We start from the raw sequence: 19,005 nt of genomic DNA, 5'->3' as shown, positions 1-19,005 counted from the left end.
CAAGTAATGGGACTAATACATCACACCCTGTTGAGGTGCGTACTGATTGACAGTATTTTAAAAAATGCTCCCTTATAGGTGCATGCCACCATATCACAACAGCTCCCTTTTTTCTGAACTAAAGGTTTACCTTTGAAGAATCAAACTATTTACATGGCAGCAAAACAAAATAACATTGGCCAGAATTTTCCAGTCCCTCACGTCGGTGGGATCTTCCGGTGCTGCCAATGTGAACGGAGATTTCAGTAGCTCGCTGGCCCCACTTTGGGGGAACCTGCAGCGGGGTTATGGAGGATTCTGGCCATTGTGTCTGAACGTCCTTTAACATAGAGCAATAAACTTACAGGTTTCTGAAATGTATCAGCGGTTTGCTTATCTGTCCAGCTTTAGTTATGGTGATCTTTGCTGGAGGCTGCTGTATGTTTTCAGAATGCTGGTGAGGAGTGCTCTGTTTATGTAGTGTCTTAGACTGTCTTCTGTTCACAATTGGATTACTCAGTGTTTCTGGTTGTGGTATTGTTCTGATTTGACATCTGTTTTGTCGCACTGTCATGCCATTTGGTGTCTGTACTTGATATGATCTTGGTTCTAGGCATTTGCTGATGATTTCTGCTGCATTCCAGGTGCCGTCAGTTGTACTCGGACTTTTTGTTCGATGTTGGGGTTAGGTAATTCGCTACCTGCATGGCAGTCATGGGCATCTTTCATCTTCCCCTGATTTTGGAGTAGTGCATCATGTAGTCATGAAGTCACTCAGCGAGTGATAACTGGTGAGGATTGTGCACATCTGTTTGCCGAATAGTAATCCCGCAGGTGAGGGATTGGACACACTGAGCAGTGTCGCTCTGAGATACAGCATAGCCTCATGTAAATCATGTTTTGTTTGATGGCACTTCATGATTGGGATTTTACAGTTCGAACCATACGCTCTGCAGTATTATGAAGCGGGCATGTTCAGAATGGGCGTATGTATTTGGTATAGCCTGTTGGCCGATGTTATGTGTTGCAGAGTTAGATGGTCTTCTCCCAGTGTAAGCACAGGGTTTCTGATGGCGCCTCTTGTGGTCTCTGGTCCTCATCGTTGTCTTGACAATACCACAGATGGTGACTAAGGTCAGGCCCTGGCAGGCCGGAGGCCTGTGATCACAGGTGACCAAAAGATTAAATACCTGGGGTGACCAGGTTGAGTTTTTGTAGCGATACTTGAGTGTAATAGATCCCAGGGAGGGAATATCTGAATCATTGTACGTGGTGAGTTTGGTATTGATTGGTTGAATTGTCACCTCACTAGATATTTACATTTCAATGTGCAAAGTGGAAGGATGTTTGCCTCTGCACTTGTACCCAGTTTTGCACCTAGATCATGCTGACCCTTCATTGGCATATAATCTGAATGTTGGCAAAGACTTCTGTTGGTACCACCATGCCAATACATTGTTGATGTTCACCCTGCTGAATTTTGGCTCACCTTTGTTTGTCAATAGTCTTGTCATCCTCATTACCCAATCATATACTTTGGCTAGACATTTATGGACGTTGCCTTGATGTTGTCTGGTACACAGTCTCAGCCGCTCGGAATGCTGTACCTGTCAGGCCTCTGTTTGTGGTCTTACAGGATGTTGAACCACTTCTTTTAGCCTTTGCTTTCTGCAGTGGCACTTCCAATGTCCTCTGCTGCCACATGCAAGTATCATTAAAAGCTGGGCAACTCTGGGTGTATGTATGAGGCTGCACCACTTGCATTCCTTACTACGGTTGCCTGCATTGACTATCATGTCAATGATGGGCGAAATATGCATAAGCCGTACACTCTGTCAACCCATTACTTGCACCTGCTTTGTAGTTGTGCTTCCAAGCTGTAACCTTTGGGTTGGTCCAAGAGATCTTTTTGGAATGCTTCCATTGGGGTAGATGCTATCACAAGATCGATTACTCTGTCGGTCAGCTCAGCTGCCATGAAGTTGCAATCATGTCCCTTGTCTCTGAATCTACATAATCTACATATGAATTGTCAATGGTCTTTGTCAGTTGTTAAAGGACATTAATTCCAGATGGTGTATTAGAAGTTAAGGCTTCACTCACAATTGAACTGCGAGTGTTGACCATATCTTGTTCGGATTTCTCAGATTGTCATCAGACAGACCTGACATGTCCAGCCTGTGGAGGATTCATTGCCTATAGCAATTTTAATTTTAATGGTGTGTTTATCAGGTTCAGAGATTACGAGATCCAGAAAACACAGCTTGAAGCATTATCGGAACAAAGTAAATTCAGATTTCCAGTTGAAGGTTGGAGATTTTGTGGTCATCTTTTAGCTTGTTGCAGGATTTTTAATGCTATCTGGAGCTTTTGACAGTTATGCAAGTTTCCTCCAGCTCTTTTGGAGTTAATTTGGCTTTGAGATGCAATATGTGGTCACTGCCTTAGCTGGTCATAGTTACAGCTTGACTGATTTTTTTTCCTGGGCTTAGCTCTAAGTTCCACTCATGAAGCTGTGATTTAGGCAGCAAAAAGATTTCAAAAATGAAGGCAAACAGTGAAAAAAGCTTTTTATACAGGCTTCTTCTGGCTTGTTTTTATTTTATTCGTTCATGGGATGTGGGTGTCGCTGGCTGGGCCTTCACACCAGCTTTTTCCTTCTGTTGTGTATGGAGAGTTGAGTCTTGTATATTTGACAGTCAAATCTTCCAGAACTGTGCTGCCACCATGTTATATTCTTCTTTTTGTTCAACGTAAACATATCAATCATGTAAAAGGATTGGTAAACAATAATGTGGGTTCTTTATTTGAAGGTAAGACTATATACAGATAATGATCGCTATGAGGCTAAGTATGGTACATCTGATCTCTACCCTGCTGCTTGCAAACGGACTACAAGTAATGGGACTAATACATCACACCCTGTTGAGGTGTGTAATGATTGACAGCAGTTTAAGGTAGACCCTGTCACAACATTAGTGTTCTAGTATACCTCTTTAACCTCACCTCTGCTACCTCTAGTTCCCTCTATTCCAATGGTGCTTTGGCCATTCTTCCATCTAACCCCCCCCCCCCCCCCCCCCCCCCCCCCCCCCCCACCCCGCCATAAATGTTATCCTAACTTGTACCAAGTCCTGTACATTGACTCTCAGTCTGACAAAACCTTGATTTTAAAATTTGCTTTCAAATTTCTCCATGGCCTTGTCCCTCTCCCTATCTCTGTAAGCTGTGCTAGCTCTACAAATCTCTGCACTCCTCCAATTCTGGCCTCTTGTGCATCCCCAATTTTCATTGAAAGAAAGATTGGTACCTAAGCACTGCCTTTTATGACCTTGGGACATCTAAAAGCACCTTCCACCCAATTAAGTACTTTGGAAGCGTAGTCACTGTTGTAATGTAGGAAATGCAGCAGCCAATTTGCACACAGCAACTTCCCATAAATAGCAATGTAATAACCAGAAAATCTGTTTTTCTGATGTTGATTGAGGGATAAATATTGGCCAGGACACCAGGAATAACTCCCCTGCTCTTCTTCGATATAATGCCCTGGGATCCTTTATATTCACCTGAGTCGGCAGACTCAGTTTAATGCCTTACCCATTCGGCACTGGAATTTTCACCATTGGCAGTCATTCTTCAGCTTCCGGGGCTATAATCTCTGGAATTCCCTCTCTAAACTTCCCCATCTCTCTGCCTCCCTCTCTTCTTTTCAGATGCTTCCCAAATGAGTACCTCATTGACCAGGCTTTTGATCATCAGTCCTATTTCCTTACGTTGCCCAGTGTCAAATTCTCTTGATAATCGCTCTTGTGGAGTGCCTTGAGACATTTTATACATTAAAACTGCTTTTTATATGCAAGTTGTTGCCGATGTCAATTGTTGTGAGCAAGCTTCTTGCTTTTGTGTCAGTCACAATGCAAAATTTGACACTGACACACAGAAAAAATCTTTTCTCATTGGTGCAAATGCTACAGTTTAAATGCACCATAAATGTGCATTTCAACACGAGTTTCATTGAAGCCAGCATCGATTTTTCACCAATAATGCACACCCACTCGATGTGATGTGTTAAACATGTGCCTTTCTTTACTTTTGCTCCTATATGTTATTTTCTCACCTCGCCCAGGCCACCAAGTTGGCCATTTTACTCTGGATGCCCATGTAGTGTGTGGATTTATTTTGGAAAGGGGGCACATGGGCTTTTCTTCCGTAATCACTGCTTGATGGCTCTTCATTGGACCTTGAGGTGTTAAAGCAGATCAAATAGAAAGCACTCCCTGCAGGGCCACAACATTACAACACCATCTCGACATTGCCCTAATCGTTAATTTGTATTGTAAGACCTGAAGTTAATTTTGTTTGCACTCCTAATGCGTTGCAGCTTTCCCAGTGGTCTATGGCATATTCATTCTCAAATTCCCATTCGAATTGATTGTTTGCAAATAATTAAGCTTTTAAAAGATAGTGGTTTGAAACAAATGTACACAACAAATTAGAGGTCCAAATCATTATACATCGTACAGTGTGAAATATACCTGGATTGTGTGAGATGACTCTGGTGATTAAAGTATATTTGACTACCAATATCTTTTGTCAAATATTTAGGTAGTCATGGTTCCATACTGGGACTGTGAGAGGAGGCGGCGTAAGCAAGGGGATAAAGCATCAAGTACAAAGGTCAGCCTCTGCATTGGATGCACAATGCAGGAGTTTAGTGAGATAGCTACCTTCCATATTTAAGAATGAATTCTCTGTTGTCTAACAGCATCGGCAGCTTTGAAATCTGTCCTTTTGCTTATCTCCGGATGGTGATGTGATGTCTGCCAGGGTTTATGGTACAGGATTTGCTCTGCTTGTGGGTGGGAAGGCAACACTAAATGGAATGTTTGTATAGTAGCCTGGCCTGTGGCAAGTTGGTTCTTTGTGAAGTCATGGGTTTCTGTCAAGGACAGTAAGTCATTCACTTCTTCTAATTTGACAAGAGTTTGCTTTCAGAGACCATTTAATACCGCATCAATTTTTTTACCCGAAAAATGGTGTACTCCTTTTCTCCTTGATATTTTACTTTGGGAAGGGGAGGGTGGGGTCTGGGGGGGTGGGGGGGGGTAATTGCGTGAAGTCATAGTTTTCATGTGATTAGAGCAATTATTATTTCTTTCTAAATTCGCAAGTCATACTGGCAAGCAACAGGCACTGCATTAAAGAAGAAATCAGCTGATCTTGGGAGTTTGAAGTCCCACATATTGATGTCTCCATACATTTTTGTTGTTATTTTTAGCGTGGGCATGTTATTCTGTCATTTAATTTAATTCTAACTGTCGACCCATCCTGTCTTTTTAATAAGAACCACCAAATACTTTCCATTTCACACAAGAGACAGAATTCTTTAAACCAAATAGCTGGAGGCAATGTATCAATTAACATTTAGCACATCAAATTAGACTCAGTTTATAGCAGTTATCTAAGAACCAAATCACATGAAAAGTAACAGATTTGAGAACAATTATTAAATAATAAATAAAGAGGATTTGTCTATTTTTGAGAAAGAAAGGCAGCAAAATAATTTTGGAACAAATGAATTAGCTCCCTAGAAAGCAGATTTTGGGTGGAAGGCTATTTCTGATTTGGCCTGCCAATTATTTTCAGCATTCTATTGAACTGGTATGGATCATAATGACCCAGAATTAGTTGCTCATTTCAATACCTTTAAGATTTTTTTCAAAACGTACCAATTTGATTTTATTTTAAAACCGTCATCTTCCTGAAAGACATTGAGATGCTCTCAGACTCCCAACATTTGTGGAGGTTTAAAGGTGGCAATTTGAGTCATATCCTTTTGGGCACTTATTGGGTTCAGTGATTTATCTAGAAACAGTGGTTATCTCAGAATCACCTTTGGGAACTACAGAGGATGAGTCAGTAACCTAAAGCCAAATAGCTGGTGCTGTTTAGGCACTGGGCACAATGCAGAGTTTAATTTTAAATGCTGCCATTATGGTGACAATGTTCGCAGTGTAAAAGGTTTTACAGTGTTAGACCACAGGGCAGTTTCTGCTAACACAGCAAGGGGTGACTGCTTAGCCATTTAATGAAGACTCAGTTTGCCAGTTGGCACTATAAAATGGTTTACTGTGTTGATCTGGAATTCTTTAACAACAATTGTAGAAAACATAAACAAGAGGCTTTCCTGAACTCGGAAGATGGTGCTACAGTGTGGCCGATTTAGTCCATAATTCAAAATGATTATAAAGGGAATCTTTGGTAGATATAAAATGCTCTATTTTATACACTTCCGGTTTCTTGGAAAAGACCCTGATAGAGTTCCAATAAACACACTGTTATTTTCACAAGTAACAGGAAGCTCACAGAATGCTGCAATCTGTAGTTACATGAGGTAATGGAAATGTGAAGAAGCAGTGCTGGAATTAATTGTCGTATCTAACCATTTACTGAGGAAACTAGAAAGCTTTAGGAAATACTCTAGATTTTCTTTATAGTGCTGTCTTTTGGAGGCTGATGATAAAAGAGGTGTGCATTGGATAGAGTTATTATATGATGTTAAGAGCAAGTGATAAACATAGCATTTTCTATCTGAGGCCATGACATCTCATGGCCATGAGCCATGGCATTTTTCGTTTATTCTTGTATGGGGTGTGGGCATCCTTGGCAAGGCCATCATTTGTTGCCCATCCCTAATTGCCCTTGAACTGAGTGGCTTGCTAGGTCATTTCAGAAGGAAGTTAAGAGCTAACCACATTGCTGAGGGTCTGGAGTCATGTGTAGACCAGACCAGGTGGGGATGGCAAATTTCCTTCCCTAAGGATATCAGTGAAGCAGATGAGTTTTTACTATAGTCCATGATAGTTTCATGGTCACTGTTTTGAGACTAGCTTTCAATTCCAGATTTATTAAACAAGTTTAAATTCCACCAGTTGTTGTGGTGGGATTTGAACCTGTGTCCCCACAGCATTATTCTGGGCCTCTGGGTTAAACCACCATCTTCCCTTTTCTAAAGGAGGATCGTGTTAGATCTTGCATATGTTGTTGTCACTGAGCTTCTCAGTGGTACAGATGATGTACCAATATACCTTAGGATGCTTCACAACTTAAGTTAAAAAAAAGAAAAAAAATTTGCATTTATATGGTGCCATTCACATTCTCAGGACTTCCTAGAATGCTTCACAGTACATTAAGTACTTTCAAACTGCACTAATTATTTATCTTTAGGCAGTCAATTTGCATAGGGCAAGTTGGTACAAACAGCAATGAGAGAAATGAGCAGATAATATGTTTTAGTGGTGTTAGTTACCAAGTATTACCTCGTACTCACAGCACAGGAACAGGATCATGCTGTTGTGTCTGTCTGCACACGATCCCCCTCCCAACTCTCTTTGTTCAACCTCATCAACAAATAACCATATCAACTGGGATAACAGTGGTGAAAAACTAGACCTTTCTGAATACAGACTTCCTAATATGCTATCTGTTCTTTCTATTAGTATGTAGCCTTCAGCTCCAAAGGGCGTCAAGGTGACATCAAGGGGAAATAGAAAAAGTTAAAGCTAAAGGCACTCTTAGAGCTCAGTTAGCTCAGTTAGCTAGAGGGCTAGCATGTGGTTCAGAATAATGCCAACAGTGCAGGATTCAATCCCCATTCTGGCTGCGGTGGACTGGAGCTACCTACTCACCCGTCTTATAGTAAAATTGTGGCATGTGCTGTGGTTTGGACACCCTCTAATAATTGAGCGTGCTACTTGAAGAAGGGAGGCACTATAACTGAATGTGCAAAGCACTTCTAACAAAATAAGTGAATTAAAAGCACAGTTAGAAATGAGTAGGTTTGGTTTAATAACCCTCATGGGGATGTGGTTGCAGAGGGACCAAGCTTGTGAACTAAACATTCCAGGACTTTTGGCAAAAGAGCAAAGGAAGAGAGATAGCCCTAATAGTAAAGCATTCGGATAAAGACGGTGGAGAGAAAGGATCTTAGTTCAAAAAATCAAGACGTGGAATCAGTTTGGGTGGAGCTAAGAAGCAGCAAGGAGCAGAAAACATTGGTGGGAGTAACTTATATGCCCCCTACCAGTTAATATGGGACACGGTATAAATCAGAAAAACAGAGGAGTAATATAGCAATAATGCTTATTATATAGATTGGGCAAGCGGAATTTTCAGTAATAGCATGGAGGACAAGTTGATGGAATGTATACAAGGTAGTTTTCTAGATCTAGTGAACTAGAGAACAGGCCATTTGAATCTAGTACACTACAATGAAAGAGGCTTAATTAATAATTGGTGTATTCTCCGTACCAATCAGAGCCCACTTGCCAACCAATCAGCAGTCTCTTCTCATACAGTACAAATTGTTGTTTTCCCATTATATTGGTATTCTTGCAAAGTGTCCTGATGATTGTAAGATGAAAAGTTTCGACATGTCAGTTTTTCAGCAATACAACAACTATTAATACCTTGTAGGAAAGGAACCTCTAGGAATAGTGAATATGGTGAGTTTTGGGAGTGATTTAGTGAAGTCCAAAACTAGGGTCTGAAATCAGAACAAATCAAACTACGTAGATATGGGTTAAAAACAAAAAACTGCGGATGCTGGAAATCCAAAACAAAAACAGAATTACCTGGAAAAACTCAGCAGGTCTGGCAGCATCGGCGGAGAAGAAAAAAGTTGACGTTTCGAGTCCTCATGACCCTTCAACAGAACTGATTGAATGTTAGAAGAGGGGTGAAATATAAGCTGGTTTAAGGTGGCGGGGCTTGGAGGGGGGGCGGTGTGGTTGTAGGGACAAGCAAGCAGATAGGAGCAGATAATCAAAATGTGTCACAGACAATGGAACAAAGAAGTGTTGAAGGTAGTGATATTATCTAAAAGAATGTGCTAAGAATGGATGGCAGGGCACGGTATAAATCAGAAGAACAGACGGGTAATATCGTACCCTATAGCGCCCTGCCATCCATTCTTGATTAACACATTTGTTTAGATAATATCACCACCTTCAACACTTCTTTGTTCCATTGTCTGTGACATCTTTAGATTATCTGCTCCTCTCACTGCTTGCTTGTCCCTACAACCACACGCCCCCCCCCACCTTATACTAGCTTATATTTCACCCCTCTTCTAACATTCAATCAGTTCTGTTGAAGGGTCATGAGGACTTGAAACGTCAACTCTTTTCTTCTCCGCCAATGCTGCCAGACCTGCTGAGTTTTTCCAGGTAATTCTGTTTTTGTTATGTAGATATGGGGATGAGTTGGCTAAAGTGGATTAGGAAACTAGACTAAAAGATATGACATAACATGGATAAACAATGACAAACGTTTAAAGAATTATTTGTTATTTGCAACAAATATACATTCTATGAAAGAATAAAAACCCGTGGCTAACAAATGAAGTTAAGTATAGTATTGGATTAAAGGAAGAGGGTTATAATGTTGCCAAATCGAGTAGCAAGCCAGAGGTAAAAACAGAAAGTGCTGCAAAAACTCAGCAGGTCAGGCAGCATTTATGAAGAGGAAAACACAGTTAATGTTTCGATTCCATATGACTCTTCTTCAGAGCTGAAGAAGAGTTATGAGGGTAGAAATATGATGGGTTTTTATGCCATTGAAACGGGGGAAAGGGGGGGTGGAGAACAAAGGGGAAGGTCCAGGTAGGATAGAGGGTGGGAGAGACTAAGTGAAGAAGATGTCATGGAACAAAAGGCAAAACGAATGGTAATGGTTGTAGTAAAGAGACAAAGCATTTGTCCAGAGTGAGGGTTAATGGCAGAATAATGAACAACGGTGTCTGAAAGCAAAAACATGAAAAGCAAGATTCAAATTGGCACATGGCAAAAAAAACAGAATCAAAATGGGGGACGTGGTCTGAAATCGTTGAATTCAATGTTGAGTCCAGAAAGCTGTAAAGCGGCTAATCAGAAGATGAGGCGCTGTTTCTCCAGTTTGCATTGAGCTTCAATGGAACAATGTAGCAGGCCAAGGACAGAAATGTGAGCATGAGCGCAAGTAGTGAAGCAAAATGGCAAGCAACCAGAAACTCAGGGTCATGGTTGCAGACTCAGTGGAGGTGTTCTGCAAAGTGGTCACCCAATTTGTTTTTGGTCTCCTCAAGGTGAGTAGCGAACGCAGTACACTAAACTGAAAGAAGTACAAGTAATTCGCTGTTTCACCTGGGACGAATGTTTGGGGCATTGGACGGTGAGGGGAGAGGAGGTAAAAGGGCAGGTGTTATGCCTCCTGCGATTGCATAGGAAGGTGCCATGGGAAGGTGTTGGGGGTGATTGAGAAGTGGGCGAGGGTTTTGCAGAGGAATTCTGCAAATTCTGACAGGGCTGGAGAGGGGAAGATTTGTTTGGTGATGGTAACAAGCCAGAGCATTTTAGAATTTAACAAAGGATGATCAAGAAATTGATGAGGAACGAGAGAATATGAGAGTAAACCAGAAAGAAACGTAAAACAGATTGTAAAAGCTTCTATTGTTATGTAAAAAGGAAGAAATTAACAAAAGTAAACATTTATTCCTTAGAGACAGAGACAGGACAAATTATAATGGGGATTAAGGAAATGGCAGAGACAGTAAATAAATTCTTTGTACCTGTCTTCATGTTGGAAAACACAAAGAACCTTTCAGAAATAACGGCGGACCCCATGAATCTAGAAATAATTGGGAATTTAGGAATATAATTATTAGAAAAAAAATACAGAAGAAATTATTGGGGCTAAAAGTTGACAAATTCCTCAGACTTAGATCAGCGAGTACCATCATGGAATCTATCACATCCACCTGAGGGGGCAAATGGATCCTCGGTTTAATGTTTCATCCAAAAAACGCTACCTTCAACAGTGCAGCATTCCCTCAGTACTGCACTGATTTGTTGTCCTGGGTCATGTGCTCAAGTCTGTGGAACGGCAAAAAATCTATCATTGATCCAAGGCTGAAACTTAAATTTGTATGCTGTAATGTTATTCCAGTACTCTGTGCAATGCTCAGGATTTTAAATTGTTCCATTTGCACTAACACTATCAACAGCCCTTTTTTTCCACCAGCATTTTGCTTTAATGCTGCAGAGCTAACTCTTTCGAAGAAGCCAAAATCTACTGCGCTGTAGCCTCTCTGGTCCGGAATGCTTGAGGCCAAGTCATTTCTGGGTTTTAGAACTATTTGGATTAAAGAATGACACTAGAATTCCTAACCACAGTGTGTGAACAGGAAAACACTGTGGATATAAATATTTACCTGAAACATAAAGCAGTGGTAAATCATTATAAAGCAGTGATAAAGATTGTTTTACTTCTATAAATACGGGAGCCCCCATGTTTTCAAGCTGACTCTTGATGCCATAAACCATTGAGACACCCACATCATACATCTCACACAATTTCTTCACTGAAGCACCCTTATCTGGTTTATGATTTCCACATTTTCTGATATTGTTAGCTAACACACTTACATTTTCCTACACTTTTCATAGATGTCATGGTGAGTGTTTAAAAAAAAACAAACCATACCCTGCGAATGTTTGGGTCCTGCTCAAAAGCACTGTTGCAAAAGGAAAGGAGAGGGGAATAGAGAGAGCGACACAGATAAACAGCTAGAGGGAGAAATCAATAGAGGGAGAGAGAGAGAGGAGATTAAACTGATAACAAGAGGGCGAGGGAGAGAGACCAACAGAGAGAGAGAGAGATATGGCGAAATAGACTGATGGAGAGAGAGAGAGAGAGATCGATAGAGAGAGTCAGAGAGAGAGAGAGACATGGAGAAATAGACCAAAGGAGAGAGAGAGAGAGAGATCGATAGTGGCTTTGTAACCTCACGCTGTGCTTTCCTGCACTGCATACACTGCGTCAGGTGAGCCAATGCTTTCCCAACTTGTTGCATCCCCCAAACAGTCAAGTGGCGGGTTGGTGAGTCTACTCAAAAAAAATTCTGGATAATTGGTGTTTCTGGACCTTGATTTCCAGTATTCTGTTGCTGACTGAGCAATTCAGATGGGTGAAGTATAAGGAATTCACTAACCTACCTGCCATTTCATTTAACAACAACAATTTGCATTTATGCAGCATCTTTAACTTATAAAACATCCTTGATGTTTCACAAAGAGTATTATAAAGCAAAATTTGATACTGAGCCACATTAGGAGAAAATAAGGCAGCTGACAAAAGCTTGGTCAAAGAGATAGGTTCTAAGGAGCATCAGACAGAATGAAGGATAGCTAGAGAAGAGGAGAGGTTTAGGGAGCAAATTCCAGAGCTTAGGATCCAGGCAGCGGAAGACACGGCTAATAATGGTGGAGCGATTAAAATCATGGATGCCCAGGAGACCTGAATTAGAGGTGTGTAGACATCTTGAAGGGTTATGGGGCTGGTGGAGATGGGGAGGGGAGGGGACAAAGGCACAAAGGGATTTGGAAAAAACAGATGAGAATTTTAAAATTGAGGCTTTGCCTAACTGGGAGCCAATATAGATTAACGAGCTCAGAGGTGATCAATGCGAGTTCGGATATGGGCAGCAGAGGTTTGGATGACCTCAAGTTTACAGAGGGTAGAATGTGGGAGGCTGCCTAGGTCCTATATCTACCAACAGTGCTGGTTAAATCTCAGGTATAGCATTTGTTGTCATTGTGGCAATTTCAAGTAACTGACAGGAATGTTAAGCATTGGATGTTTCTCAAAGTAAAACAAAATAAGTCTGATTTTCATTCATCATAATGAATGAAAATTATCAACACTGCATGCATTGTCTTCTCAAGCTGCTGTTACATACCCACTTCCACTCAGCATCAATGCATGATGTGGAAACGGAGGAGAGGTGATCCAACTCGCTTGTGCACAGGGTGCAGTATAATTTGAGCCCAGTGCAAAATAGCTCATTAAGCAGAATTTTTCTAATGATTGAGAATATGGACTTCATGTTTGCACTCTCAAAACATTAAAAATTGATCAGGCAGGGAGCAGATTTTGATGCATGTCCAAAGGCATAAACCCTAGAACACTTCCTTGGTAAGCTCACTACCAGCACTCTGCAGCTCACAGTATAACTTTGGTTTGGGGATTATTCAATGCATTTTACATGTACCATTCTGCACCTACCAATCAGGCTAGAGGTGCAGTTTGATAGGTACTTAATGTTCTCTAATTCTAGCAGCTATGAGAAAGATCACATCAATTATTCAAGTCAAAATAAGAAATGCACAGCAAAAATGCTTTTTTGAATGTTATTTTAGTGATCTGAGAATTTAATGTGTTTTTATTATAGAACTACTTTTTATTCCCCTTCTGAAGGAAAGCAGCAAGTATTGTTGTTTTTACTGTTAGATCTATAATAAAGTGGCCCAGAGAATTTTCCCCACTTCAGATGAAATACAATTTTTTCAGGTGACTAACTCTGGCATATTAGCAATGGTCAGAATTGCATTAGGCAGTATTTAAAGCCATTTGTTAACCATCCATAGGATGTGGGCATTGCTGTCAAGGCCAGCCTTTATTGCCTGTCCCTCATTGCCCTTGAGAAGAAGGTGGTGAGCTGCCTTCTTGAACCGCTGCAGTCCATGTGGTGTAGGTACACCCACAGTGCTGTTAGGGAGGGAGTCCCAGGGTTTTGACCCAGCGACAGTGAAGGAATAGTGATATATTTCCAAGTCAGGATGTTGTGTAGCTTGGAGGGGAACTTACAGATAGTGGTGTTCCCATGCATCCTCTGCCCTTGTCCTTCCAGGGGTAGACATACTGTTGAAGAAACGTTGGTGAGTGGCTGTAGTGTATCATACAGATGGTACACACTGCGGCTACTGTGCGCTGGGGATAGAGGAAGTGAATATTTAAAGTGGTGGAGAAAGTGCTGATCAAGTGGGCTGCTTTGTCTTGGATGGTGTCAAGCTTTTGAATGTTGTTGGAGATGCACTCATCCAGGCAATTGGGGAGTATTCCATCACACTCTTGACTTGTGCCTTATAGATGGTGGACGGGCTTTGGGGAGTCAGGAGGAGACTCACTCTCCACAGGATTCCTAGCCTCTGACCTGCTGTTGTAGCCATTGTGTTTATATGGCTCGTCCAGTTCAGCTTCTGGTCATCTGCTTTGTTTTTATTATATGAAATTAGGGTCAATTCCATTATTATTTGAAAACATTCAGAATGGTGTCATCATAAAATTCCAATTAATGGACTTGAGATTCCCAGGAAAGTTTGGTGGTTGTTTTACAAAAATTAGAATTTTATAATATCGCATACCCAAAGGATAAATGGGAAACAGATACTAATTAATTTTTACGGTCTTCTGCGAAATTGCCTGTCTAGTTCTCTAATAAACTTGAGTGAGCAGGTACAGCCAGCATCTTAATTAATGTAGCTGTTTCTACACTTCAGTTAACTTTATAATTGGCTTCCCATTTGCTGCCATTAATTAGATGATTTCAGATCCCACTAATGCTTAGGAGACTACGGTACCTCAGCTTACTTGCGTTAATTAATGAACATATTCTAACTTAGTGTATTTTCACAATGCTTTTAAGCTCTTCTACCTGATTGCCTTATCCTAATTGTGCTTCTTTGTTTTGGCATCTTTCAGCACCCTTATCCCTCAGAAGAACAGAAGAAACAACTAGCTCAAGATACAGGGCTTACAATTTTACAAGTGAACAACTGGTAGGTAGTTTGATTTTGTTTACATACAGACAGCACAGCAGCCTCTGGCAAATCACAGCTAATGATCTCCACTAAGACAACACACCTTGCTGCTGTTTGGGTTCCCTTGGAATAGCTCCACAAGAAAGGTGTTCCCTGTAGATAGTCCAGTGACTACTCTGATTTTATGCTTTGGTTTTATTTTCCTCTGAATATATGTGCAGAAATTGAATTTAATTAGATTTTAACAAAGACATCTATAATGAAATAATTAGATTGAGCTCTCCTACTGAGGAAAATGGCAAATAACGGTAATGTTTTAAGAACTCTTTTTTTTCTATTGTTGGTCAAGAGAATTACTGTCCAGATATATCATTCTGTTTAAATACTGATTGGCAAAGGCACCATCAGGGAAATAGCTTGGTGCAGTCGCTGGTGCTGAGCTTGATATGTGCGAGGAAACTGAGTTACCTTCAGTAGATACAGTCATTAACCCAGGGTGCTTTAGTGTTCTTGTCATTTCAGCTGTGTGTTAATTCAGCTCCCTCACGCTCCTGGCCAATTCCTAAATGATTTCATCAACACTCTGTCTGGAGCAGGATCATGCAAACAAAAATACAATATAAAAAAAATATTACAACAACCCCCCGTCTCAGTCCTTAGCCACTGGACATCTAGGAAAAGAAGCGAGATGGGATCTTTAAATTTAAAGCGTTACTGCCACCTTTTAGTGCTGATTAACAAGGTTTAAACTGGGCCTCACACAGTTGTAGCAGTTTCATTAACTTATATAAGAAAGAAGCGGCAGAACACTTTATAGTCCAAAAACCAACCTTGTCATTAATTTCGTTTCCACCACATCTGGTAAGTTATCTTTGTTCCAATTACATAGCGAATTATAGGCTTAAATGGGACAATTATATCCTAACTTGCCAATTGGAAAGTGCACAGGATCCGGTAGAACACTGGTTTTACACCCATCCAATATTACTCCTTGACTTTAATAAATAGAACAGTCATGTGGGTTGTAAAACACAACTTTGGACTCAATCCCTTCAGCTCCCTGACAGGCTGACTGCGTTAGAATTATCCCCATTAGACAGGATGCGATATCAATGCTTTCACCTGCCCCTGTGTGTTTCCCTCCCAGTCGGTTAGGTTAAAATTGGGCTCAAAGTATTTTGAATCCCTTACGACTGCAACCACCACCAGCACACCACAACCCTGACCCACCCCAACCCTTTCCTGGCTCTTGCTGTGACATTGTCCTTTGGCTTCCAGCTCTACCTTAGTCTCTGGTTCCCTGACCCCAGCAGCCATTCTTTACACATAAGCCATTAGCCACTGGAAATCCATGCTGATTTTTTTCACCCCCTCTCTAGCCTAAGGATTAATAGTCTTTGTACCTCCTGCCTTGGCTGAGACCAGCTAACCCCATCAGAGCTTAGAAATGAACCTGCTGATCTATAAATGACTTGATTCTATATCAGAGATTGCCTTCACCAACCAGGCTATAGGGGAACCACAATGCATATGTTTTATGTATGCTGCCATCTAAAGCTGATTAAAGAATGAAGGAATTTGAGACTGTCACAACATCCCAATGTACTTTGCAGCTTCTGAAGTACTTTTAAAGTTGGGGCCTCAGTTTAATGTCTCACCTGAAAGACAGTTCTTCCGACAGTGCAGCACTGCCTCAGCACTGCACTGAAGTGGCAGCCTAGCCTATGTCCTGTGGTCTGTAGACTGGGGCTCGAACCTATGAGCTTCTGACTCTGAGGTGAGAGTGCTACCACTGAGCCAAAAGTGACCTCTACCGTCCTTTCCATTTGGATTGTCAGTGTTGCCTGGCCCCTGCTACTTATGTAGTTAAATCCATTTTGCAAAGTCAGGTGCCCAGGTTGGCAATCATGTTTGTCTGCGTAACACAAGTGACTACACTTCAAAAGTAATTCATTTGCTGTGTAGTCCTTTGAGATGTCTTGACAATGCCAAAAAGTGCTAGATTTATAAGGATGTTGCCAAAAATGGAGGATTTTAGCAATGAGGAAAGATTGGATAGGCCAGGATTGTTTTCTTTGGAACAGAGGGGGCTGAGGGGAGATTTAATTGAGATGTATAAAATTATGAGTGGCCTAGATAGATTTGGATAGGAAGGAACTATTTCCTTTAGCAGAAAGTTCAATAACAGGGCCATACATTTAAAGTAATTGGTAGAATGATTAGAGGGGAGTTGAAGAGTTTTCTTTTAACTCAGAGGGTGGTGGGGATCTGGAACTCACTACCTGAAGGGTGGTAGAGGCAGAAACCCTCATTGCATTTAATAAAAACACTTAGATATGCACTGGAAGTGCGTTACCTACAGGGGCTATGGACAAAGAGCTGGAAAATGGGATTATGCTGGATAACCCTTTTTCAGACAGTACAGAGACAGACTAGGGAAGATTCAGGGGACATAGGGGGACTTGATAGAGGTGTTCAAAATTATGAAGGATTTTCATAGAGCAATAAGGCTAGTCAGTAACCAGAGAACACAGATTTAAGATGATTGGCAAAGAACTAGAGGCGATATGGGAACATTTTTTATTCACTGAAATATGATGTGTGTGCACTTCCTGAAAGAGCAGTGGAAGCAGTTTCAATAATAACGTTCAAAAGAAACTTGGATAAATAGCTGAAGGGAAAAAATGTGTAGGGCTATGGGGAAAGAAGAGTGGAATGGGATTAATTGGATAGCTCTTTCAAAAAGCTGGCACAGCCGCGATGGGCTGAGTGACCCCCTTCTGTGCTGTATTACTTCATGATATCAGTATTCCAGATTATTTATGTTAAGGTTACCAAAGTGCAAATAGAATAATAAGCATATTAAATAAGTTATGCTTAGCTGGAGGAAGCGGATATAGGGAATTAGAACACTATCCTTTCTCATTTGGAACTTGACCATTCGCACTGCTCTGCAATGATTCCAAACTGACATGAGTCCGACAGCCTTGCAACTATTCTCAAAGCAATGCCCAGAATTTGGCAGTGATTTTCAACCTGAAAGACCCAGAAAAGGGACTGATGTGGGATGTGAAGATGTCCTGACATGGAGAATAGAAAAGAACCTGGAAATTATAGACTGATCATCCCAAAATTGTTAAGAGTAGGAAGTCGTCAACAGTATCAAATGGCATCCAAGTTGTGTGGAGTAGATGTGCACGATGTTGGATACAGTGTGTGGAATCATCCCAGATTTGCACAAAGTGCGGCAGCGGGCAGGAAAGAGGACATTTTACTTGCCAGCTGCAATGGCGGCTTTTTGCCCCATTCCCGGTGCGTTTCGCCTCATTAATTATGCATTGACGGGGAACCTGCCGGATAACTGGTGGAAAGGCTCAGATTTGCCCACCGTGCAGTGACCTCAAAGCTTCCTCACTCCGGGCGCCATGTTTAAAGTGCACCAGAGCGCAGCCTACTTCATGTCTCCAGACTGGACTGCTCCAGGCAACAGATGATGAAAGCAAAGAAGACGGCAGCCCCCAAATTTAGTGGCACCTCTCCAGGGTGCCAGTTGGATGCAGTGGAAGGCTGCTGCAATGTCCTGTACCCCGACTCTGGCCTGGGAGGCGGTGGAAGTGGTGTTCAGCGCCATTGGAGCACAGAGGAGGTCAGCTATCCGGTGCAGGAAGAGGATGAATGATCTCATCTGTTCCGTCAGGGTAAGTCAACCACCTCATCACTCCCAACTCACACACTCACAAATCCATCACACATCCACAGGGATCTCACACCCCAAGGGACAACACCACTAACTCTCACACACACCCTCACATCTCCATCAGGCTCATATCCTCTGGAGCTCACATCCTCATCCTGTCCATGGCTCTGCTCACCACACAAACATTCCACTCAGTGCCATGAATCCTGCTCACACTCTCTCCATCTGTCTTCATGCAGGAGAAGCTGGCTCACAACAGCAGGGAGAGGTCCCAGACCAGGGGTGGAATGGCCCACATTAGGCCCCTCACTCACTTTGAGGAGTGTGCCATTGTGCTGACTGGTGAAGACGTGGACCATGCCTACAGTGACGGTGAGGTCGGTGGTGAACATCCTCATGAGGATCCTGCACCACATCATCCCTCTCTCAATGCAACTGTGAGTGCTCTCTCTCCTGCTTTTGACTCTGCTGCCATGTACTAATTATCTCTACTTTGGTTCACAGGGAGCTCTGCCAAGGGACTAACACCCTCAGCCAGCCAGTCCCTCAGCTCCATTCAGATCCTCACCTCCAGCCAAGAGGACACCTCCTCCATTGAAGAGCTGGAAATAAGCGGCCTGGAAGACCCGTCACAGCGCTTACCCACACCCTCCACCAGTGCAGAGACACACACCTCAGGCTCGGGTTCACAAT

The 19,005-nt window shown here is 41.9% G+C and overlaps 1 protein-coding gene across 8 annotated transcripts in view; it reads left to right on the top strand.

Annotated features, from left to right (window-relative positions):
- meis1a (Meis homeobox 1 a) overlaps positions 1-19,005 on the top strand; it is a 223,435-nt gene that overhangs the window by 113,967 nt on the left and 90,463 nt on the right. For all 8 annotated transcript variants that reach the window (XM_041212834.1, XM_041212845.1, XM_041212817.1 and 5 more), the window contains one exon: positions 14,557-14,633. In XM_041212834.1, coding sequence (XP_041068768.1) covers positions 14,557-14,633 — 77 coding nt within the window. The remainder of the gene's footprint in view (positions 1-14,556; positions 14,634-19,005) is intronic.

This window comes from Carcharodon carcharias, chromosome 2 (genome assembly GCF_017639515.1).
Source record: "Carcharodon carcharias isolate sCarCar2 chromosome 2, sCarCar2.pri, whole genome shotgun sequence".
Lineage (NCBI taxonomy): Eukaryota > Metazoa > Chordata > Chondrichthyes > Lamniformes > Lamnidae > Carcharodon > Carcharodon carcharias.
This window is presented reverse-complemented; position numbering and strand designations above follow the sequence as displayed.